Here is a 23,048-nt window from a genome sequence, read left to right on the forward strand (position 1 = left end):
ATGTCCTGGTTGCTGGTTTTGTTCTGTTTGTTTTCCTTTTCATAGGCATTATATTAAGGTGTCTTAATGATTTCCTTCCTTATATGTACACAGAGAACAGAAGAGGGTAATTCAGGCTTTTTATTAGCGTTAGTTGGAAAATCATAACAGAAGTGAGTTCACAAATAATATTTTACATTGAGCTTAGCTGGTCTGTTTTCTTTGTTTTTGGCTGGATTCCACCTGTATTGCTGGTTTTCATATTCGGAGCTTTCCTGCAAGTCCATTTAGCAGAGGATTGTGCTGATGGAACTTCAGTGTTAAAGTGATTGGCCCTTTTCCACTCTGAGTGCAGCATGTGAAATTCAGACTTCATCTGTGCTAGAGATATGTAACACAAAAGCCCAGAACATACCTAGATGGACTGCTGAACCTGTAGCAGCAGCGTGCTAATTAGTAACCCATTAGAAGAGGTCTTTGGCAGCAGGCTTCTGCAGCATGCTAGTGTTGATCCAAGCCCAGATAACAGTAAAAGGGACAGAGGAGCTGAGGCAGAAGCCCCTGCAGCCCCCAGGCCTGAGCTTTCCCCAGCAGTTGCTGCACTACTCACCCAAGCGCATAGCTGAGGACACAGCCAATGCTCCTTAGTGGGGAAAAAAATGGTTGTAAGGGACAGGCCCAGTAATGGCAGGGAGCTGATGTCTCAGTTGGTCCTGGAACTGAAGCCAACTACAATCCCAAATAGGGGCTGGGGGGGTTGGCCTGGGCTTTCTCCATGCTGCTGCTTCCTTTTTTCAACATGTGGAGTACTCCTGTCAGCAGGCATGGCCTTGAATCCAGGACTGGTGATCTCTCTTTTATTTATCTATCTTTTCCCTTTTCCTCTCGAAGTAACACTGGGCTTACTTGAACTTCCTTAAAACCTGCACAGCTCAAGTAGGGGTAATTGTGAGGGAGCCAACACAGAGGGTAACTGTTTTGTAGAATTCTCCTATTAAAGTTGATCTTTTTTTCTCTTATGTACAGATCTTGGGTGTCATTTCATCTAAATATAACTAGGGCCATTTGCGAATCCAGTCACTCCTCCCTCTGTTCACATGGGGGATGTGACAGTGGCTGAGCCAAATGTGTGCCCGTAGCTGGTGGAGGGATGCTGCAGATGCCAAGAGCTTTTACAAGCTTTTACAGCTTCTGATTTAGGTGCCTTGTCAGGTGCAATGATGATGACCGCAGTTCCTTCCGATAATCCCTTGCTATCACCACTCAGCTCCCCTGCAGTTCCTTTCATGACCACCATCAGGTTGTCTTTAAATACCCAAGTGTTGCAGTATAGTCACCTTCTCTATACAAAAGTGGGAGATCAGTAAAATATTTTAAAAGTGTAGTAAGTAGAAACAGAGTGACTGCAGCAGATTAATAAGTTTTACCTAAATACGGTCCTTAAGTCACATAAAGTCTTGATCACAATGTCCATGGAAATGTAAACTTGAACTAGGATCCCTTTTTATTAATACAACCCATCAGAAGTGGCAGCATCTCAGGCTAATCCATCTCATGTGCTTGCCTCAATGGCATGTAGGCCTACTACGCCCTGACCACCTCCATCAAATTTTCCAGAATATCTTTTTCCTGTAAAGTACGTATGATATTAGGACCCAAAGAGTTGTTGCAATGAGGTTTTGAGTCAGATGCTCTGCATGGGATTGACTGTCTTGCATCTTCCACTTGAAAGGGAAATAATTTTCAAACACTTCGTGTCCAACGTAGACCAGGATCGAGTTCATTCCTGAAAGTAAGCACAGGTCTTACCACCTGAAAGAGCAGGCAGGAGCTTGCTGCAGAAGAAGCAGGTGGAGGCATGCCAGGCATATGAAGCGGATTGGCACTGAAACAATAACAGCCAATCCCAACAGCTAACGTTCCTTGCCCCAACAATGCTATGCACATGTTTGCTTTCACACACCATCTGAGGGACTTGACCCCTGAAAATGTTTATTGAAAAGACAGGTAGATAACCTATATGCTAAATTGAAAATACAACCGAACAATGCTCCCGCAATCCTACGGACAGGAGTAATCACAGTTATTGTCTTTAGGGTGGCTGAGTGCCGACCTATTTGGTCAGATGTACTGCCTTTCCAAACAAATGCTGACTGCCCTTCAAAGCTCTGGGATTTCTGGTTGGAGATACGATACCATGCTGTTATCCTACCCATCTTCCTGTCCAGATACCAAAGCTCGAGAAATGTTCCCTATGCTGTGGGTTTGCACTCTGTCCTCAAATGTTTGTCACAAGCCCAGTGTGGTGAAAACCACAATGGGATGCTTTGGGAGACAGGCTTATCTAAAAACACAGAGAGAACCTATGTGGCTGCCCAGGGGATTCTGTCTTCCACAGCTTCAGAAGTGGTATTACTCTGCTGACAGGCCTTCGAGTTTCCCACTAGGTTAGCTAAGTCTCTGCAGTCCTTTCCAAACCAACTGCAAGCCAGCTGTGGTATTTTGCTTGGTGCTAGGCAGCTGCTCCCTGAACTCGAGAAGAAACTTAAAACGGTCATGTGGCAACAGCAGCATCCAGCCCTCATTTAAATACTGGCAGTCCATCTCTCTTACATTTCTGGTCTAGTCTCTCAATTCTGTGCAAAAATTGAGCTGAAGTTAATCATTTTGACCTCCTTCAAGGCACCTCATTCAAAATCTCAACTTCTTTAGAGACAAAGGAGATACAGAAACAAAAAAGTATAGTTCAGAAAGAACTGGAAGGAATGCATTTCCCGCTGTGCTTTCACTGACCTGGGTAGAAAAATGGAGCACCTGACCACAGTCTTTTGACATCCACGAGGTAATACATCAGCAATAAGAGGATGAAGGCAAAGCAGCTCATAGTTGTCACATATGACGTTGACCTACGCACATTTTCAGTAGAAGGTTAGAGAGGTAAGTGATGCATACAGATCACAATACAAAAAAGGAAAAACATTCTCCTAGGTAAAGTAATACTTTGAGAAAGTCATACTAAAAGTTCTTGGCTTACCATAAGTTCTTGTTTATGGGAATAAACCCTTCTTCTTTAGAACATTTTGTCAAGATAGCAGAAATAATTCCCTGCAATAGAGAAGTTACTAAAGTTTATAGAACCACTGCAACATTTCAGAAAGTTTGTGTTGAATAAAAATACAGGTCTCTTAAGGAGCTACTCAGTGATACTTACGCCATACTAGGTGAAATAACTTACTTACCATTACCATGCTCCAGATAAAGAACCGGATCATAATCTGCTTGTGCTGGTCTTTGTATGACAAGATAATTTTTCCCGCCTAGTGTAAGCAGAATGCAAAAAGTGAGTTAAGGCCTGTAAATATATCTGGCTTTCAAAATGTAGTTACATTGGCTACAGACTCCTTGTGCTAAGGCAAGGGACACCAACAGCGTTTATATCAGCTAAGTGTCTGAAAGGCTGAGAAATGGAAACTTTGCAAAGAATGTACACAGAAGGGAGAAATACCTAAATGCAAATCACTTAGCAGCAGAGGTACACCTTATATCCCTCTCCTACTCTGTTAATACTGAAGAATGGGATGAGCAACTTTGTTAGGTCAACACTGTGACTCAAGCTCCACCGCCCAACCCTCAGCAAGGGACTGCACGAAGGAACAAACTGACGCTGACTCCCTGACCGGCCCAAACAGCTTCTTAGCACTGCATCCCATCCCAGCCTGCTCGGAGCACATGTTCCTTTTCAAGTTACTGCCAGGTTAGATTCCGCTTCTCTGACAATCACCTTAGGCTAAGTGGCCCTGAAAGCACTGCTCTAGAAAAGATTTTGTTAGAGCCAGTCTCAGCCACAAATAAAACAAGTTGCCTCCCCGCTTCCAAGATACCCTCAGATTTTCCCATGCAACACGCAGAAAGAAAAGAGGTACCTGCAGTCCCAGAAATGCCATTAAAATGGTATTTATGGTCCCCAGGATCCCTTCAGGATCATACGGCACTGTTGTTTGGTAAAGCACCTAAACAGAGAGCGGTTATTACAAGGCACCCAAGCAACCAGTATCTTTTCCAGCCTCCTCTTCAGCACGCGTGTCTTTCCCATGCCCCTCCTCACAGCTGCACTTGGTGGTAGCCTGCAGCTTCATGCTGCAAACCAAAACCTACTTACGTTGCAAGAGGGATGCTGATATATGTGCTTTTCTCCAAGAACCAAACGATCAATGTAACCAGCTGCTCCTCCAGTGCAGTTAGGATAGTTTCCAAAATCTCCAATGCCCCCAGGACCAAGATAGCCCCTAAGACAGAAACAAACAAGTTACAGCATGGATGCTAGATGTCCTCCCTGGCCAGAGGCACACAGTGAAACGCAGGTCCCGTGTGACAGCTGGTCACAAGGGTACGGGCAGGAACCTAAAGCAAGGCTTCAGTTCAGCCCTGCTTGTCCAGACGGCTGCTCTACCTCCTCTGCAGTGCTGACCCAAGACTTGGGATGACGTTGTGATGATCGTATATTGCTGTACACAGTTCCCAAGGAGACTGTAAGTCTCTTCTTCTGACAGAAGCAATGATGTCACCTTTATCACACCAGTTATTTTAATGACAAAGTAAAAGCTTTTTATATGATAAGTGCTTCCCTCCAGCCTGCTGCCCTCAGAGCTTTCATCTTCGTCCTATCCCTGTTTTTTCTCCAGCCAGGTAGAAAATACTTAATCTGTGCCCCACAGAAAGTAGTCTGAGTGCAGTCTTACCTGGGACAACCTGGCACCGGTAACAAAAACGTCAGGCAGAGCCAAATCACTTCTAACATCAGAATGAAGATCCACTGTGGCCAGAAGGGGAGAACATCCTGCAAAGCAGGACATGACATCTCCTGCATGAGATGGAGGGAAGGGGGAATATTAACTGGGAAGTAAAAAAACATGCCCTTGGGGACATCCTGTACTTCTTGACAGGCAGCTCCCCAGATAAAAGAGAGGGCTGTTTCTGTTGAAAACTGGGTTCTGCCAATGGACCTTTCATCTTCATAGACCATTTCCAGACACTTAATTCTTTGAGGAGGGGGGTGGGAAACAAACCAAAACAAAAACCCACAATGTTTTTCAGCTTGGAAAATGTCACAAGGAATTTTGATTCTTGAGTAGAACAAAAGCCTTTTGGGAAAACAGATTCCAGAAAAGCCAAAAAGCAGTATTACTTTCCCCTGCTGCGAAAAACCACTGCCAAAATTAACTGGACAAAACACAGGCCACAGGATTCAGCATAGAGATGCCTGTCCCTGCGGTCCCTTGGCAGTGGAAAGTCATCAGAAATGCCTGGGAATGTCTGTTTCTAAACACCCATCAGAATGGATCACTGACATCCTCAAATAAAGCAAAGAAAGACATGATAAAATGCAGAGGGGGACACCGAAAGGTGTGTGTTCCCTGATGTTTTCACTAGGTCACGCTGTGTGACACATCAGATAAGATGCTACATGTTCTTTATGCTCAAACAAGAGCAAAAGCTTCCGAACCCTACTCCAGTATCATTTGTCACCTTCCCACGTAACTTACCAAAGTTCCACTGTCAGCACCAGTTCTTGCGAACAGGAGTTCAAGAGCAGCAACCACCAGGTACGTCAGTCCCAGTCTCTGGAGTACTCCAGGAATGCGCAGATTTTCCCAGGACACTGGAAAACATACATGCAACGTGGAAGAGGAGCAGACATGGGCTCCTTCGTAAATATGAAGCTACTCTTCCCCAGGCAGAGCTGAGAGCCACTGCACCTGCAGGTGTGTGGGACACCTCCACTCTGCCACTTGACCATCTGTAAATCGTAACCCCAGGCAAGTCAACGCTAAGGCAATAAACACTGCCCAGCACAGGGGTCAAGTAGAAAGAATTATGTCAGTCTCCTATGGGAGACAGCCCGGCCAAAGAGGCAGAACAACGGAAAGAGGCTTTCACTCACATGCTCCAAGGCAGTAATTGGGATTCACAACTATGACACCAAGTAGGATTAGTAGAAAGCTCCTCCAGAGGATTTTCCCAAGCACCTTCCGCTTAGAACTTCCCCACCTCAGCGTGGAGCTCAGCGACAGTGATATTGATGTGCCCATGATGAACACAAACCTAGAGAACAGAAAGAGGATGCAAAGCAGCTAAGCGCATTCAGCTATTCTTACTGTTGTCATCAAGAGGGGCAGGTTCCCAGCAGCTGTTTAACACAAATTCACTCCTCCACAACCATTTCCGTATGGAGTCAGGGAGCATGCAGTGTTCCCCTGGCAACCCTTAACATCACTTGACACACTACTCTTCAGGAAGACCTACCATGGAAAAACCAGGTCTGCCACTGTTAATCCTACAAAAGAAATAAGAAGGAACACATTATTTTCCTCAAAACTTCCCTAAACTTTAACAGCATTATTGGTGATTTTCCCGAGGAATTGCAGGCTGTTTGCAGTCATTTGATGCCCCAACATCTAAAACACATTATAGGCAAAGCTTACAAAGATCCAGTCATCTTGCTTCACTGCTTATACTGCTCCTCAAAAACAGGTTCATAATTTTGTCTCAGGAAAGATTTCAGGGATGGAATCCTTGCTATTCTCCAACAGGGCAACACACTGCCCAACCCCCTCCCCATCAGTTTGCCAAGCACAGCGTTATGGTTGCATGGCATCAAGCACCATGGGTTTGACTGTAGTACTAGACTCTGTTTAATGACCATGGTTCTTAAAAGCTAAAAATATTATATTATGTCAAAAATAACAAGGTTACAAATAGATTGTGATTTGAAATTATTCCATCACTGCATAAGCATTGCTTCTCCCATTATCCTACCAGGCTAGATACTACACGGACACAAACCAGTGGAGCATCCAGCCTTGAACTAAACACCATACCTAGATTCTGGACTTACAAGTGCAAATTAGCTGTGTCTCAACTGTACTTTACCATTCCAACTCTCGTGTTTGAAGAACCAGTATTTTCCTCCTCCATAGTTAACAAACACCATAATTATAAGAGAGAGGCTAAAAGGAAACAGTGAAAACACAGAAAGTACCACATGTCAATGAAATACATATGTACAAACGCAGTTAACATTTACTCCTTTAAAACATTTCTAACTGTGAGATCTAACGTATTTTATTTTCAAAGAAAGATTACACAGGAAGCTTCCAGATTTGCTGAACGGGAAGCAGTATTTCAAAGATCATGGAAGTGAACTGAAGTAAGCACCTTCACACAGCATTTTCACGCTGAATGTAGGTTGCTCTTTTCCACCATGAACCACAACTTTAGCATTTCCTCAAACTAGATCAATGGCAATGCTTCAACAGTAGTAGTTAAAATTTTGATTATCTTTCAAGTTAAACAGTTGAACGTTTCCACTGCTATGTATTTCCATATACTGTCAATCTGTCTTTGGAAAAATCTCATGCCCCTTGGGAGACTTGCTTTTGGGCAAGGTCTTACGCTCACCCTCGGAACGTGTCCAGGGAACGCAGGCGTTGCCGAGAGGTCGCGCTCCACAAACGTGGGGAAGGATCAGTGCTAATGGAGTCTGTGGTGCTTGGGGACCCCAGCTCCTGAAGGAACAAATCAGACACAAGAAAAGCAAGTCAGCAGCTCGCTATGGAACTGCACGTGTTTGCACACCGTGTTTGTCCTGGTTCTCCCCAACTTCCTTTTCTTTTTGCTTCCCAACTTGTTATTTCTAACCCCCTAGTGGCACTGGAGTGCGGCAATAGTATTTGACAGGAAAATGCAGATGCTCCATATCTACCTTTGACCAGGGTGGAAACAATAAGCCAGTCAGAAAATCCTGTGTTTCAGATTTGTGGGAGCTGGGTCCAGTCCAAATCAGCCGCAGACTTGCGACCCCTGTGAGGGCAGCTTTACACCTGAGCTGCTGGCTCTGATCAACAGGATCAGTCCCATCCCATCCCATCAGCACTTGTCTGACACCACAGAAAGACCATTCAGGGCATTAAAACAGCAGAAAACGAATCTTTTTAAAAGCAGGACTGGCTTCTTTCCAGACTGGTTCCCTAAACCACTCTGATCAGCTCCAGTGACAGCATAAGGCAGCAACATTGCTTTAACATGAGTAATTGGAGATAAGCAACTTCAAGAACTGCCCCAGAGCTATGCTCCCAGCTCTTCTGAATCCATGCACGTTCAGACCTGCTGTATATGAAGCCCCGGCTGTGATAATCCGTCTATATTCTAGTATAAAACATGGTCCACGGAAATGCCAACTCTAGGGCTGTCAGAAGAATCTTGATTTAAGCTTAGCTCTCATGAAAATTCCTACTGTGCTGCAGCTAAACACACAAGCTGACATTTCAACCCTGCCCTTACACTGCCTACGTCAGATGGGGACAGTTTTCACAGTTGCATGTCCTTCAAAGGAACTAAGGTGGGCAGAAAGCTAGATGTTCCCAGCTTGCAAGAGTTCTGTGAGGAAACCATAACTCCCACCTGGAAACCCAGCCCAGCACTCTCCATTGACATAAAACTGCCTGACACCAATACAAGATTTGGCAAAGGGAACACGCAGAAGGAGAAGACAGCAAGTAATGAATGAGCCCCCAGATGCCCAGATAGCGTGCGTTATTCTGAGGTAAAACCACCACCAAATGCAAATGAAAGGTACTTTGGTCACTCACAGAATTAATCAGACGATCAGTTTCCCTGGGGTTCAGTTTCTTGTAAACCCAGTTTCTGATTGGACCAATTCTGAAAAATAGTAAGTTTAAAAGACAAAACAAAATAAAAATTGGCTACTTCATAGCCAATTTCGTCTTAATGTCAACTATTTAGTAGTATAAATCAAAAGCTGGGACGGCCTCTGTTCGTGTTTCCCCAGTTCATGTATGTAATACTGATATACAACCAGTACCTGCGACCCCAGTTAAATCCATTTATCTAATGACACTCCCACAAGCTCAGGTTTGGGACCTCTACTCTCAGCTTCTCTACAGACACGGACTCATATCACTCAGTACACACGACAGAAGACCACAGATGTTAAAGGCGCTTAGGTCCCACTGACTTGTACTGCTGACTCGAGGCTGTTCCCAGGAACAAGTCACGAGAGGGTAAAGCAATGCGTGCATCAGCTTATGGCTGATGTCAGCTGCTCTCCAGCAACTGCTCTGCACACAAGCTAGCACAGCTGTAAGATATCCCTCAAGAGAAATCACATCACCCTGCGTTTGTCATTGCGCGGACAGCTAGTGCAGCTTGACTTGTGCACAGCAGCCTGGCAGCAGGGTCTTACCTGCAAGCAGGGACTCCAAAGCACTACCACATTGCTTTTAAATGGGTGACCCCATCTCACACATGAGGAGGTGTTACCATACTTTTCACTTACTTCATAACAAGGCGACAGATGATCAGGATAGCAAGGATCCCCGAATAAACCAGGAAAGCAAAGAGGATAGCTACACGGAAAAGAGAAGAACACAACTCTTTAGCTTACACAACAGAACTGCTCATCGGCAGGGGTCTAGTCAAGTGTGATACAAACACGACAACCAACTCAACCCACCATCCATCACACCATTTATCCACAGAATGTGTATCCCCAGCCTGAGTCCCACAGAGAGAAAAAAAACAACACCAAAGCAGGTTAGCAATCAGCAACTGCACATCTTCACATAAAAAAGGCAAAATAAATGTGCATTGAGGCAATAGTGAAGAAAGCGTTGATGCGCCATATGTTCTGATGAAAAAACTAGAGATTCAGAGATAGCTTCAATGAGAGGAGGACAGGGAGAGAGTAATAGCGTCTGAAAGTGTGAACGATTTTTCTTTATAGCTGGAGAACTGGAAGGACTGAAGAAAAACCTAATACAAAGGAGAGGAATGGAAGAGACAAGAGCTTAAAGAAGACCTCGGAAAGGAGATGAACAAAAAAAGTAAGACAGCGGGTTTAAAATTAAAAGCACAACAACAACAAAACAGAAATCCAAACACTATGGTTTGTTTCCTGTTTTGTGAGAGAATCAGGACAGAGGGAAGAACAAGGGTTCTGTGTACGTTCCGAAACATGGAAGGAAAGAGGAACTAACGATGACAACATCTCCCTCTGGATAAAATACCCGCTGATTTTTGTGGGGCTAATTTCTGCTCCAAAAATGTTGTGGTCACGGAATATCTAATGTGAAGAGACCAGGTCCTGGCCAGGGCCTCCAGGCATGGATGTAAAACATAAGGAGGCAAAACGCTGAGAGAGAAGACGTGCAGACCCACGGCACATTTCAGCACAACATGGGTGGCTACAGACGCATTTTAGGTAGCTGGCTTTACTGAGACATGCATGTTTCAGAACGAAAGGGGAAAGCTGAGCGTTACATACGGAGATAGCTGTTGATGGGGCCTTCATTGATGACTACATCACAAGAAATTGTTTTGGCACTTGTGCTTACGGTCTTTACCACTAGGGAGTAATTGCCAAACTCTCCAAAATGATACTGAATCCTGCAAAGGAAAAAGGAGACCAAACTTGCCGCTCCATGCGGATAACAGGGCACCACTCAGAGAGCTGCAGGGTGAGCATCACCCTCCCTGGGCCCACATCACCCATCTCCTTGCACCACTGCCTCTACGAGAGCGAGACCAGGCCCTGGCGTGGGTTGGCCCCGCACCCAGACCCACCCAGCGTAAACCACAGCGTGGCAGACTCTAGGTCTCAGTGGTCAGGAAAGAGGTGAAGAGCTGGGATAAACATCAGTCGCAGCGTCAGGGAAACAAAAACCCAGCAGCACAGAGGGAGAGCCAGGGCCGCAGCACCTACTTGCAGAGCTGGCTGCCGGCCCCGGAGCCGTTAAGCAGCAGCAGGCTGAGCGGATGCTGGGTGTCCACCACCGCCGCCGCGCCCGGGCCCCCGTCGCTCGGCGGGACGACTGCCAGGATCTGGTAGGAACACTGCAGAGAAAGCGGAGGGTGAGGCGAAGCGGGCCGCGGGCCGCGGAATAGTCGCCGCGCGGCTCGGTGCGCTCACCCGGTGGCAGGCTGCGGAGCGGGCGGCCAGGCGGAGGCCCTGCGCGGGCAGCTCGCTGCGGACCAGCAGCAGGGCCTGGTCCATCTTGAGCGGCGGCGGCGGCGGCGGCGGCCCGGCAGCGGGGGCCTCTCCGCGCGACTGCGTGCGATCCAGCGCCAGCAGCAGCGCGCTCAGCGCCGCCGCCACGGCGGCCGCCAACGCGGCCGCCGGCGCGGCCGCCATCGTTCCGCCGCGCTCCGCCCGGGGGCGGCGCCGCTCTGGAAGCGCGCTCGGCGCCGCGGCCCCATTGTGGCGGTCGGGGGCGTCGGGCCGCGCCGGGCTGTGAGAGCGGCCTGTGGCCGCCAGGTACCGCGGGCCGCGCGGCTGAGCAGCACGGTGAGGCGGTTGTGCGGGCTGCCATGAAACAGCCCCTCAGAGCCCTGCGCTGCGGAAGGGGCTGTCACCCCCGTGTCTTTCACAGGGGAGATGGAAAAGAAACCGCATTTCGTGAAAAGAGACTTTCCTCCAAGGGAGGCGCCTTCGCTGCTGCTGGCGCTGCTGCTGGTGGCGGTGCTGCTCCTGAACGCCCTGCTCTACCTGTACCTCGGCAGCCTGCACGGCTCTTCGGGCCGTGCCGACACCGAGCCCAGCGTCTGCCCTTACGGGTCCTTCAGACTAGGGCCGGTGAAAAACTGCTCCCCTTGGCTCTCCTGCGAAGCCATCAATAGGGAAGTCAGAAAACTCAAATGTGTTGGCGAAGGAGCCGTGAAAAAGGTGAGTTTGGTTATCCTTTCTTCTCTGCGGTGGATCAGCTAGCAAGGGCTCTCTTTGTTGGCTGTCCATGCTGCTTTTATAGCTGTCCTTACGGCAGCTGAAAGCCTTTGGCTACAAGAAAGGAAGGCAGAACAGGCAGGAGAATGTCATCGTGGCCAGTTCCTACCTCGCTCACACCAGACAACACCCGGCTACGCACGATGCAACTGCGGCAGAGCAAGTCTGGCTGGGTAGTATGAAGTCATTCCGTCATTTACTTCATCCACTCCAATGAAAGCTCAGGAAATCGTGAGGCATCATATGTTGCAATTACAAAATCAGGAAGGGCTTGCTGCGACACGCACGTGTACCAGGTACGGCAAAGCCTAGGAGCTTTGCTGCTGACACTACGTTGTACAGTCATGCGCCAACGTAGGACTGACCGCAGTGGGTGAGCGTAGTTTGCAGCTGTAACTAAGCATTCACTCGGATGCCCGCTGGTAACAGTCAGTGGAGGAAGGCTCTCCACGTGTCTTATATATCTCTTCTGTGTCCTCAGGTCTTTCTTTCTGAGTGGAAGGAAAACAAAGTGGTCATTTCACAACTCACCAAACCAGAGCTGAAGGAGGACTTTCTCCACGGACTGAAGATGCTGAAAGCACTACAAAGCAAGCACGTTGTCCGACTGCTTGGCTACTGTGAGGAGCAGTTCACACTCCTCACCGAGTACCATCCTCTAGGCTCCCTGAGGGGTTTGAATGAAACTCTGCGCATCCCCAAGTATAAGAGCATGAACACTTGGCATCGAAGGCTGATGCTTGCTATAGACTACGTGAGCATAATTCGCTACCTGCACAGCAGCCCTCTGGGCACCTTAGTGATGTGCGATTCAAACGACCTGGACAAGGTGCTCTCGCAGTATCTTCTAACAAGTGACTTTCACATCCTGGTGAACGATTTGGATGCTTTGCCTCTTGTGAACAGGAGCGCTGGCAAGCTGGTGAAGTGTGGTCATCGGGAGCTCTGGGGCGAGTTTGTAGCTCCTGAGCAGCGTTGGCCCTATGGAGAGGATGTGCCATTTGATGATGACCTTATGCCCCCATACGATGAAAAAACAGACATCTGGAAAATCCCGGATGTCTCCAATTTCTTCTTGGGCCACGTTGAAGGCAGTGACATTGTGCGACTGCACTTGTTTGATATCCACGCGTCATGTAAGAAGAAGGACCCAGCTGAAAGACCTTCTGCCCAGGAGATCTTAGACACCTACAAGAAAGTTTTAACTCTGTTGATTCGGGAGGCAGCCATGCCTGGTACTAGGGAAATGTTATAGCGAATCATGAGACAAACAGTGGACTGAAATTGATGTTCTTATTCATTTAGCTTTCCTGAAGGGCAAAATCTCTGTCCCCTCAACTGAGAAGATAAAAACAACTGACTTTGTACTTTTACCTTCTGATTAAAAATTATCTACTCAGCACTGAGGCTGTGCGCCTTTCCCACTGGCATGTTTAATCTATCACTGCAAGAAGAGGGAGAGAAATTAAGTTTTGTGAACGGGGGAAATTTCTCAAGAAATAGAATTTTTGTTTTGCAACATTTACATAAAAACTCCCTTTTCAAACACAAAACATTTTTGCACAGAAAAAGAGGGGTTTTTTTTAGAAAAAGAAATACTGTCCTGCTTAAACTAACTGGCAGAGGACTGGTGAGCAGAGACTATGACATGCCCTTATCAAGCTCTGTGCTGATTCCAGTGGCTTTGGCCTATGTCTTATCCACAAAGTCCTCACCCACTTCCCTATGGAGTAAAAGCAGTGGTCACTCCAAAATGAGTATCTCAGTTCTGTTCAGGTTTTGGTGAGCCCTGATGCCTCATTCCCAACCACCGTGCCCAGCCTCCCTGCTGGATGGGGAATAGGCTGCTTTCGGAGCCATTGCTCTGTGGTCCCCATATCCCACTGAACAAGCATGTTGCTATTCTGTAGGCAAGCAAATGATACGGAGACGGCTTAAATATGCATGGTCTTGGTTTTCAAACATTTGCCCCTATAGCATTCTCAGCAAGGTTCTTTGGAGATGAGGGTCCAGGAGTCCTCTTGCTCTTTTTTAATCCATAGAAAGTGTGAGCGCTTCAGAGGAGAGCTAAAGTGTATCTTTTATTTGTATTCATCCTATCCCGTTTGCACTCACTTTTGTGTTCTCCGAATGTCATGGACTGATGGAAGGAGGAAGAACAGGGAATGGGAAGAGAATGTGACTTCCTTCCACAGCAAATTGTGTGTTGGAGAATAAAAGCCTTACATTCAGAGTAAACAACTCTGTCAGGCCTGAATTCAAAATGTATTCATCAGGAAAAAAAAAAAGGCTGTTTCTTTGTTCCATGAGTTTAGGAGAAAGCTCTTGGTACCAATATGGATGTTACAGCCTGTAACAACAGGTACCAACCGCTGGAGAAAGAGAATCACGATGCCTCAACTCTGCAGTAGGCCCTGTTTGATGAGACTGGGATTTAGTTGTTCTCTTGGTGGAAAAAAGAATAGGAATACTGTGAATGAGATGTGGACTCTACCGTTAGTAGAGGACTTTCCGTACCTTCGACTAGTTCTCTGGAAGGCCTAAGGGCCTGAAACAGCTTTCATGTTGTCTTTACTTGAGAGGCGAGTTGCAGGCAGAGAAGTAAGCCGTCCTTTCTGCTGAAGAGTTTGTTTCTGTTCCTTGCCACACTGGTAGCCCTCTTCATCTAAACAATCTATGTTATAACTGACCTGAGAAAACGGGTTTTTTACTTGTGTTCAACTGCATGTGTTCTTTTGCTATCAAAATTTTATTGTAAATGAGAAGACTGCCCTGCAAATGACAAAATTCCTATCTGATTTCTTACAATGCCAGTAGGAGTTCTTTCAAAGCTGGTCATTATGGTTTTCCATTCCCAGTGGCAGTCTATTTTCTTAATTTATCTGATCTTGCCATTTTCCAGCTGTGGAGTTCTAGCCAGCAGACCTCCTCCTGGCAGCTTTCCTGTTCGTATTGTCAGAAATCAAAGCTCTAAAACAGAGCAGTGACTTTGGATACTTCATGTGTGTGTTTTGGACTTCAGTTCAAAACACCTTCAAGAAAGGTGTGTAAAAAAAAAAATGCCGTCTCTGCTGTAATTGTGTAATTCATCCCATGAGTTATTAATAGGGTTATCCAGAGTTTTACAGTTCCAGCATGAAGCTAGGATGTGCAAGGGTTGGAAAAGCGTCCTGTTGTGGCTCTTGAAAGCCAGGGGTCAAGCTCTGAATGGACAAGAGGCGGATCCTTTGCTTATCCCCACAGCAGCATTTGTTACTTTTTGTTAGCCCTTACGTGTACTCGGAAGGAAAATCAGCATGTGATGCCTGCAAAGTAAACATACCATTTGTCTTTTATGGCAGTAGCAAGGACAGTCGAGAAGAACCTGCCAAGGTTCTCATGCTGGTCTCTCGCTGCTTGGATTCTTCTCTGCTGTGTGCTACTGCACCTTGAAAGCAACCATATGAATTTCAAAGAGTGAAAAATAAATGGGGACAAATTCTGGTTCTGAATCTTGTCTTGGAGATGCCTCTGTTCCTGGGTGAAACACAAATTTTAAAAAAATGGCGTCTCCCTAACATTCTGCCTTAACATTGCGTCCTTCACATGCCTCTTCCCTGTTCCCTCCTACTCAGCTTCTGTGTTGTCCAATCTGTATTTCAGAATAAATTACATTTCTTCTGAACACAGCATTAATGGAGCTTTAAGGTGTCTCTTTGGGGAATGTTGTTTCTGTCTACGAGGGAACACTAGATGGCAGCATGAAGGCCAGTTTAGCTTTAGTTAATAGCCGCTGCAGTCTCTCATGCTCAAACGTAGCCAGGATCTGGCCTTGGAGCCTGTGCTTTTCTAACAAATTTCAATATACCCCTAAAAGATGGCATGGTGTTTGCATTAGCAAGTCTGTAGTAACAAGGCAGATGTAAGAGCTCTCAGAAGAGCCACCATGACAAATGAAAGTGCCACCTCCTCTACATCTTGCTTGTTTTACTTGCATTTGTTACCATCCCTTTTGATGTCAGCCTGGTCCAAGCTCAGCCAAGGCCGAGTGTCACCTCCTCCCAGCCTTTCAGTAAAATCAGAGCAGTTTGCACGCTCTCCCTCTTTCTGTTCTTCTCAATTAACCCCTTCCACAATCTCAAGATAGTATGAACCCTGTCCTTCCTTCATTTCCAGCTTTTCTTCCCTTACTGGAACCTAGCTGAGGCTTTATGGAAAGGGAAGAGGCGGTCAGTCCTATCTGCATTTGTTTCCCTTCTTTCTAATTCAATCTGCTGTCTATTCTGGTTTTCACCATCAATGACAGACATGGTAAACATTGAAGGGGGTTTTCTGCCTCTCTACAGGCAGTATTTTTTATCTGATGGAAAACATCAAAGGATGAGGAGCAGGAACAGGCCTGCTTCACAGTGAAAAACCTGCAAGCTCCTCTCTTCTCATCCACACTCTGGCTGGCCTGAGGACAGTGCACATGACTACTCCTGCCATGACTACTGCCACAGCTCTGCTCTATTCAACAACACTGCTGGCTCTCATCCCAAGCTCAAATCAAGGCACCTACATTCCTTGCCCTTTCCCACAAAACATGCTTCTCCTGAACACCTGCCAGCCTTCCTATTGTATCCCTGCTCCTCCACCCCAGAAGTCCTGCCGAAGTAGCTGGTCGCACAGATGCAGGCTCCAGAAGGAGCAAGATTGCTGCTAGTGCACTTCTCTTGCAGAAGGCTTCTCCAAACCACCTCAGTGGTCAGTGTCAAGACAGTGTCAAGTGTTTACTGGTTTTGTTTGTTTTGAGCTAGAAGTTGGACTTGATGATCCTTATGGGTTCCTTCCAACTCGGGATATTCTATGATTTAATGTTTTTTTTTTTTTCCCCCAAACTACTAGGTGACTGAAGTTTGATGGAGCGTGTTTCGATTTTTATGCCATTGTTTTCAGACTGCATCCTAAAAGCAGTCCTATAATCCCGAATCCAGGTGAGCGGCCTTTACAGCAATTCATCTGTATGTTTGACGTCCTTAGATGTAAAACGTATGGTGTGCATATAAATATCAGCTGCTATGTATGTCTGGATAAATGCTGAAGAAATAAAGTGGGCACACTTGGTTTAATTGAACAGAGCCTTTCCTTCTTTGGCATCAGAACAGGCTGCGCGGGGAAGTGGTGGAGTCACCATCCCTGGAGGCGTTTGAGGAAAGGGCAGACATAGTACTTACGGACATGGCTTAGTGGGCAATATTCATGGTAGGTGGGTGGTTGGACTAGATGATCTTAAAGGTCTTTTCCAACCTTAATGATTCTATGATTCTTTTTTGTTCTTTTTGAGGGATGCTTTCAAAGCCCATGCTACTCTGTATTTAATGGAGTGGTAACTATTAAGTGTATCAGAAGTTTAGAATACCACAAAAACTTTTTGAAATTCTGTCACAACCCTAAAACAATATTTTTCTTTGGTACCACATAAACAAAACATCACACTGCTATCTCTGTGAAACAGAGGCAGTGTTGCTTCCAAAATATAATTGGGAGATATTTGGCAGAACTTGCAACTGTAAACTGATTCTATCATTATGACCGTAGTACATTACCAATAGTTGAGTGACCCTGGGAACAAGAAAAAAGTGGTTCTCAAGTTCTTCTAGCGTGATATAATGCACATATTTGCAGAGTTCATCCAAATAAATTATATGCTAGATGGTACTTCTAAAAAAGAAAAACGATTTTATGGTTTTATTTTAACTGAAATATTGTATACTTGAAATGACATACTTGAGGTGACCACAGGATTTCCAATAATTGTCAGTCTGCTTTCTGAAGTCTATAATCCAGTATTTATCAGGATTAAATGGTGATTGTATTTACATTACAGTGATACTTATGCCTCAGCAATTTCTGATTCCATTTAGCCCCGGATAACTCAAAATCCATGAACAATTATGTATTTTTTTATACAGAGACACACTCGGATTCCTTGGCCATAAATTTCAAAAGACTGTTAGATTCCAGCACTCACATTTTGTGTAGGAAGTAACTGGATTTTCAAAGTTGTTAAGTATTTGACAGTTTTCAGTCCAACTTATAGTAGCTGGCAGATGCGGAAGACTTTTGGAAATAGAATTCTTTCCATGTAGAGCTGGAAGACCCTTTTCAGCAATTCCCTCAATTGTTCTATTGGACTGAAGCGAACGCTAGATTTCTTCACAGAATGATCTAAGTTCCCGCTTTTGAAAAAGCTGGGATTTTTAAAAATTAAATTATACAGTTATACTTTTTCCTCCCCAAGAGCTGGTTGCTGTGAGGGGCTGTGTCTGAACCATAGCTGAAACTCCTCATGCGTATTTGGTACTATGTAGTGCTGACAATCTGGCTGCTAAGCTTAGGTCCCCACCGGCTACATTTCACCAGAATAGCTTGTGTCAGTGCCATGTGTTATTATATATTATTTGTTCAGTGCTTACATCCAGGCTAGACAGGCACAAAATGACAGTCTTTTCCCGATAAAAAACTTTAATATAAAAAAAAAAAACCCACAAACTAATGTCCTCCTTATACATTAGCAGTATACACTAGTGTTGGCTGTTTCATTTGACTTAATCCAAGCTACAGATAAATAAGTTAAAGGCTATACACGGACAGGTAATACCATTTGTTATGCACGTAACTACAACTGCAAGGCTTGACTTTGCTGACCAAACTCAACATCAGTTTATGCTCCAATTTCTGAAGGTGTTCAAGAGTCTAAGCTATAAAACCTGTAAGAGGAAAGAACGATGTACCAGGACAAGCTAAGCTAGCTTGGGAGTCTATCAGCTTTGATATTTGAACCAGATTCCTCAAGAAAGTCACACTGAAGGCCTACACCCCCAGAAGTCCTAACTGCAAAGGGCCAGCAAGTGGGAGATTGCCTCTTCTTCTGAGGTTTGCAAGACTGTCACATTTAGCACAGCACCTAACCCAGCTTAACATTTGCTAACTTCAGAGAGATAAGTGGGGAAAGAAAATCCCTGTTTCTTTTGAGTAGGGGGTGGGTGGATTGTCTGTTTTAAATTGAGTATTTAATTAACTGAAAGTAATCAGGCACCTGCTGGATGAGGCAGAGTCCACTCCTGTGTGCAGGCGGAAAACCCTGAGAGATGATGTTGCATTTTGTGGAAGCAGGTCTTGGTTTCCTCCAGAAGGGAAGCTGGGTGCAGTCTTAGGGCATTCATCTTCTTCCCAGGTTGCCCGGAGTGGAGCTGCAAGGTTTATGCAGAGAGCACCTTTAGACAGATATGAAATGCACCTTCTCTATACCCAGTACAAATGAGCTTGATCTTAACTGAAGTCTGCAGGTAGTAGTGAAACATGAAGATCCATATTATGTTTATTCTTTGCCGGGCCAGTTGGCCAAAAAGTTCAACATACCGGAGAAAAAAAACGAAAGCAAAACCTCTGCTTTGTGAGAAACTGTTTTAAATCCCCATGAAACCAGGCTTAATTTACTGGTTTGAGTCATATTTCTTAACTGATAGACTCTTTTTCTCTTAGTGGTTTCCACAGTTCTGTGCATGGGTGCCATCTCAATTTAATGACCTAGAATTATATCTAATTGATGTCCTCCAGCTCTGCTTTCCCACACCACGGGAGGCAAGGAACTTTTCTCATGATAACAGCGTGCCAGCCTTTAATTTTTGGATATTCTCATTTTCACTCATCTCCTATCCTTTTACGTCCTGACCTGAAGCCCCTTCAATCTGACACACAGCATGGGATCAGGGTGACTTTCCACGTCTTCATTCAGAAAACAGCTACCCAAAGGATGCAGTTCCCACAGACTGCTTGGACATTTGCAAAGTGGATGCCATATTAGCATGGTGTCTAGGCCCACTCCTCAAATCAGTAATGAACCAGGGAGACTCCCTAGGCACAGGAGGACTCATTCTGAACGTTTGAAATAGGTTAGGTGCCCCATGCCCTAAAAGTACTTTTTTTTTCCCTATTGATTTATGAACAGTAGTGATAGCAAACAATTTCAATGTAAGCACATGCAACCTAAAGACATGTAAAGCAAAGGAAGATTAACCACATTTATGATGTTTACATCAAAAGAATTGTGACATTCTAAGATGTGATAAAATGAAGTATCAGGCCAGAGTGGGCAGGAAGTGGGAGGAGGAAGGAGAAAGGACAGAACACCTGGCCTATCATATGGCTCAGATATAGGAAATTAAGGAGCAAGACGAAAATGAGCATGTGTGTATGTGTTAGAACATCCTTTGCTTGCCTAGGTAGTCTGCGTCTCAGTAAGCACTTCAGACAACTTCCCACATTTCTAAACTGAAGCACTCTCTCTGCTCCCCCTTTTCTGCCTCAGTATAATCCCACAGTTATGCTTTTTCAAACCAGGAGCATATGGAACATACAGTAAGCTGCATTTCTCCAGCAGCTGAATATCCAGCAGCTCCCATTTTGGCACCATAAAAAAAAAGAAGAAGAAGAAGAAGAAAAGTAGAAAGTGCTATTTCTGTTTAGGCATCTTGAGCTGCCAAATTTAGTTGCTATGTGAGAATCGAAGGCACTTAACAAATCAGAGCCTTTTTTCCTTTGATGGTGATCACGGCTGAACAACCAGGATGGGTGAAGGTGCTTTTTAAGTCCACACCCGCCAAGCCTCCCCTCCGCCTGCCTGCGTTTTCTCTCAGATAGAGTCAGCGCGGAGGCAAAAAGTGAGTTGTGTTCGCTGTACCAGCTGCGGGAGAAAACATCACCGAACTGCACCTCTGCCTCGGGAACCACTTACAATTAAACGAGAATAAAATCACGCGGTGTGGGCGGAGTGCCCCGAAGATGAAATACGCCCCTCACCTCCCCCCCCCCCAAGATGGCGGTGGGGATGCTGAGGCGCGGTTCCGCACAGCGGCTCCACGGGCCGCGCGCGACGTCACTTCCCGCCTTCCGCGCCCGCTTCTAGCGGCCGCCCCCAAACGCCGTCTTCCCCCATGGCGGCAGCGGCCGCGGGGGCGGGCGGAGGCGGTTCGGCGGCGCTGGGCGACAGCGGGGCCATCGACTACTCGGTGCACGAGGCCTGGAACGAAGCCACCAACGTGTACCTGCTGGTGGTGCTAGCCAGCCTCGCCCTGCTCGTCTATGCGCGGCGGTAAGGGGGTGAGAGGGGAGGGGAGGGGAGGGGAGGGGAAGGGAGGAGAGAGAGGGGAACGGGGCCGTGCCCGTCCCACGCGTGACCGTGCTGCCGTGCCCCCGCAGGAACAAGAGGAGGATCCTGCGCATCTTCACTCTGCCCCCTGCAGCCGAGACGCCGCCCGAGCCCAACTTCTACAACAGCATGAAGAAGATCCGCCTGCGGCAGCAGCTGGAAATGTACTCCATCGGTAAGGGCGGCTCGACCCGGCCCCGAGGGAGTTCCCGCGTGGGGCGGCCCCGTGGGGCTGTCAGGTGGAGCCTGGCCCTGTGTGCACGGGTTCCGCAGGAGCCCAGCGCATGGCTATGTGGCCTAAGGATGGAGTGAAGGAATTGCTGGCAATGTGCAGCAGTCAGAAAGTGGATGCAGGTGTCAAACTGCAGAGGACTGCAGGAATCATGAGTAATTCAACTTCACAGGCTGAAAATAAATGAGAATTGTGCCATATCGCTAAGTGTTGCCACTCCCATCTGAGTGCTGACTTTCAGGATTGAGATAGGAGGGAGCCCTATGGCTCCAATATTCTACGTTCCCAGCTCAGAGAAACACGTACATTTGCGTCACATCATCTGCTGTGTAAGCATGACCAGAGGGAAGATGGGCAAGGAAAACCTAGTGAGTTGAAACCATGTTTTAAACTTCAAGGTTGTCAAGCCAGGCCACTGCATTCTGTGCAACAAAATGGCCATACTACCTGTAGAGGAATGGCGGCTGGCATTTGTTGTGTGTTGCACTGCGCACAATGCTTTGATCTTCCTTTGCCTTGCTAACCAGATTGCTTTTGAAGTAAACGTCTTTGTTATTGTGTGGCTCGTGTGCTGTGGAGACCAGTGGAGAGTTACTGGGTGACTAACGAATTGCTCAGGCTGTCTGTAATAGTACTTCTGAAGCCGTAGTCTTTAATTGAATATTATTTTTTTAACAAAAGGATCTGAACGGAATGATATTTCTTTGCCATCTATGCGCTGACCTATTGCTGTGACACTGCTGCTCAGACCTTCCGTGTTCCGTATGGTGACTGAGACTTTTCCTCATGCAGCTGAGCTGTGAAACAACATTCTCTAATCTTAGATTTCTCTTGCTTGAGTCATATTTACACGTGTATAGATGTACATGCACATACGTATGTGTGTGTATATATATATGTTAGTAGTGTAATTTGTGTTGATCAGTGTTTCTTTTTTTTTTCCAGCAAGGAAGTATGAGCAGCAGCAGCAGCCACCGAAACAGACTGAAAGCGTACAGCTGTCAGTGGAGTAAAGCCTACAGCTGTAGGAACTCGGGACATATTTCCAGAGCTGACGATGCTAGTTGGTGTGGCGCTATTTTCACTGCCTCTTAATCAATGCAAGGGGGAAAAGAAAGGGGTAGAGTACTCAAAGCTCTGCTCTTGGTAGCTTTTCTCTGAGCCTCATGAAGTGAACAGAATGCCTTCTGAACAAGAGTACCCGGCGCAGGACAGAGCTGCTCAGAGAAACCTCTGAGGTCAGAGAGGTGCAGTCTTGTGTTTTAAATGATTTCTCACTGTCAGCACCTTGGAAATCGGCTCCACCAACGGTACTGTATAGGAAGTAAGGCAGTTCCGGACTGCCAGGAATCTGCCTGGTTCCTCAGTCAAGCGGGGCTGAAATTCCTTAATGTGTTCAGTAAATGTGGGTGAGGATGCTGGCCTCAGTGCCCAGTGTGGGCGGGCAGGTCCGAGAGCCATGGCCACAGCACTGGCTGTAGTGCAGGAACATTGTGGTCTTCGTGTCAGTTTGTACGCATTATTGTGAACCTTTCCTGGAGAAATTCTGAAGTACACAGGGAGCTGGGGGTCTAGGTAACGCTTGTAACAAGTACTGTAATGCTGTAGCAACAGGAGTTAGCTACATTTGTCCAATTGGTTTTAGAACAGATTGTAAATATTTGTGTAAACAGAACCGGTACCAAAAAGTATGGTTTGCCCTGAAGAGACATCCCACCCTAACTTTTTTTTTTTTAATTCCCCACTGTAGATCATTAAATTGGTTAATTTAAAGAATACTTCAGAAATGACTTTCTAATTAAAGCATCTAACCATGAAAACTACTTGAGGATGTATCGTGCGCTAATTTGTACCACTACGCCATTTGG

The 23,048-nt window shown here is 46.2% G+C and overlaps 3 protein-coding genes and 1 long non-coding RNA gene across 7 annotated transcripts; 2 read left to right on the forward strand and 2 right to left on the reverse strand.

Moving 5' to 3' along the window:
• On the reverse strand, positions 106–11,203 carry HGSNAT (heparan-alpha-glucosaminide N-acetyltransferase). Its single transcript, XM_021394246.1, has 17 exons — positions 10,967–11,203; positions 10,760–10,890; positions 10,322–10,443; positions 9,335–9,404; positions 8,628–8,697; positions 7,438–7,544; positions 6,910–6,986; positions 6,283–6,313; positions 5,921–6,081; positions 5,523–5,638; positions 4,719–4,840; positions 4,139–4,265; positions 3,903–3,989; positions 3,219–3,296; positions 3,014–3,084; positions 2,773–2,885; positions 106–1,765 (listed from the first exon to the last, which is right to left on the reverse strand). The coding sequence occupies exons 1-17, from the start codon at positions 11,186–11,188 to the stop codon at positions 1,584–1,586; spliced, it is 1,887 nt and encodes a 628-aa protein (XP_021249921.1). The 5' UTR covers positions 11,189–11,203; the 3' UTR covers positions 106–1,583.
• POMK (protein-O-mannose kinase) lies at positions 10,745–16,871 on the forward strand. Of its 3 annotated transcripts, none has more exons than XM_021394287.1 (3): positions 10,745–10,881; positions 11,427–11,719; positions 12,258–16,871. In XM_021394287.1, exons 2-3 carry the CDS (start codon positions 11,432–11,434, stop codon positions 13,029–13,031), a joined length of 1,062 nt encoding a protein of 353 aa, XP_021249962.1. In that variant the 5' UTR covers positions 10,745–10,881; positions 11,427–11,431; the 3' UTR covers positions 13,032–16,871. The 3 variants fall into 3 exon arrangements, with proteins under 3 accessions (XP_021249962.1, XP_021249963.1, XP_021249961.1); XM_021394288.1 differs by having other exon boundaries at positions 10,788–10,908; XM_021394286.1 differs by lacking the exon at positions 10,745–10,881 and having other exon boundaries at positions 11,213–11,719.
• LOC110397670 lies at positions 15,105–20,659 on the reverse strand. 2 transcript variants are annotated; one of them, XR_002437911.1, is made up of 3 exons: positions 20,535–20,659; positions 18,837–18,990; positions 15,105–15,203 (listed from the first exon to the last, which is right to left on the reverse strand). It is a non-coding gene; the product is annotated as an uncharacterized LOC110397670 (long non-coding RNA). The 2 variants fall into 2 exon arrangements; XR_002437910.1 differs by lacking the exon at positions 15,105–15,203 and adding an exon at positions 17,471–18,507.
• SMIM19 (small integral membrane protein 19) lies at positions 20,708–23,003 on the forward strand. The gene is made up of 3 exons (XM_021394290.1): positions 20,708–20,891; positions 20,999–21,123; positions 22,126–23,003. Exons 1-3 carry the CDS (start codon positions 20,734–20,736, stop codon positions 22,191–22,193), a joined length of 351 nt encoding a protein of 116 aa, XP_021249965.1. The 5' UTR covers positions 20,708–20,733; the 3' UTR covers positions 22,194–23,003.

Source organism: Numida meleagris, chromosome 4, assembly GCF_002078875.1.
Source record: "Numida meleagris isolate 19003 breed g44 Domestic line chromosome 4, NumMel1.0, whole genome shotgun sequence".
Classification (NCBI taxonomy): domain Eukaryota; kingdom Metazoa; phylum Chordata; class Aves; order Galliformes; family Numididae; genus Numida; species Numida meleagris.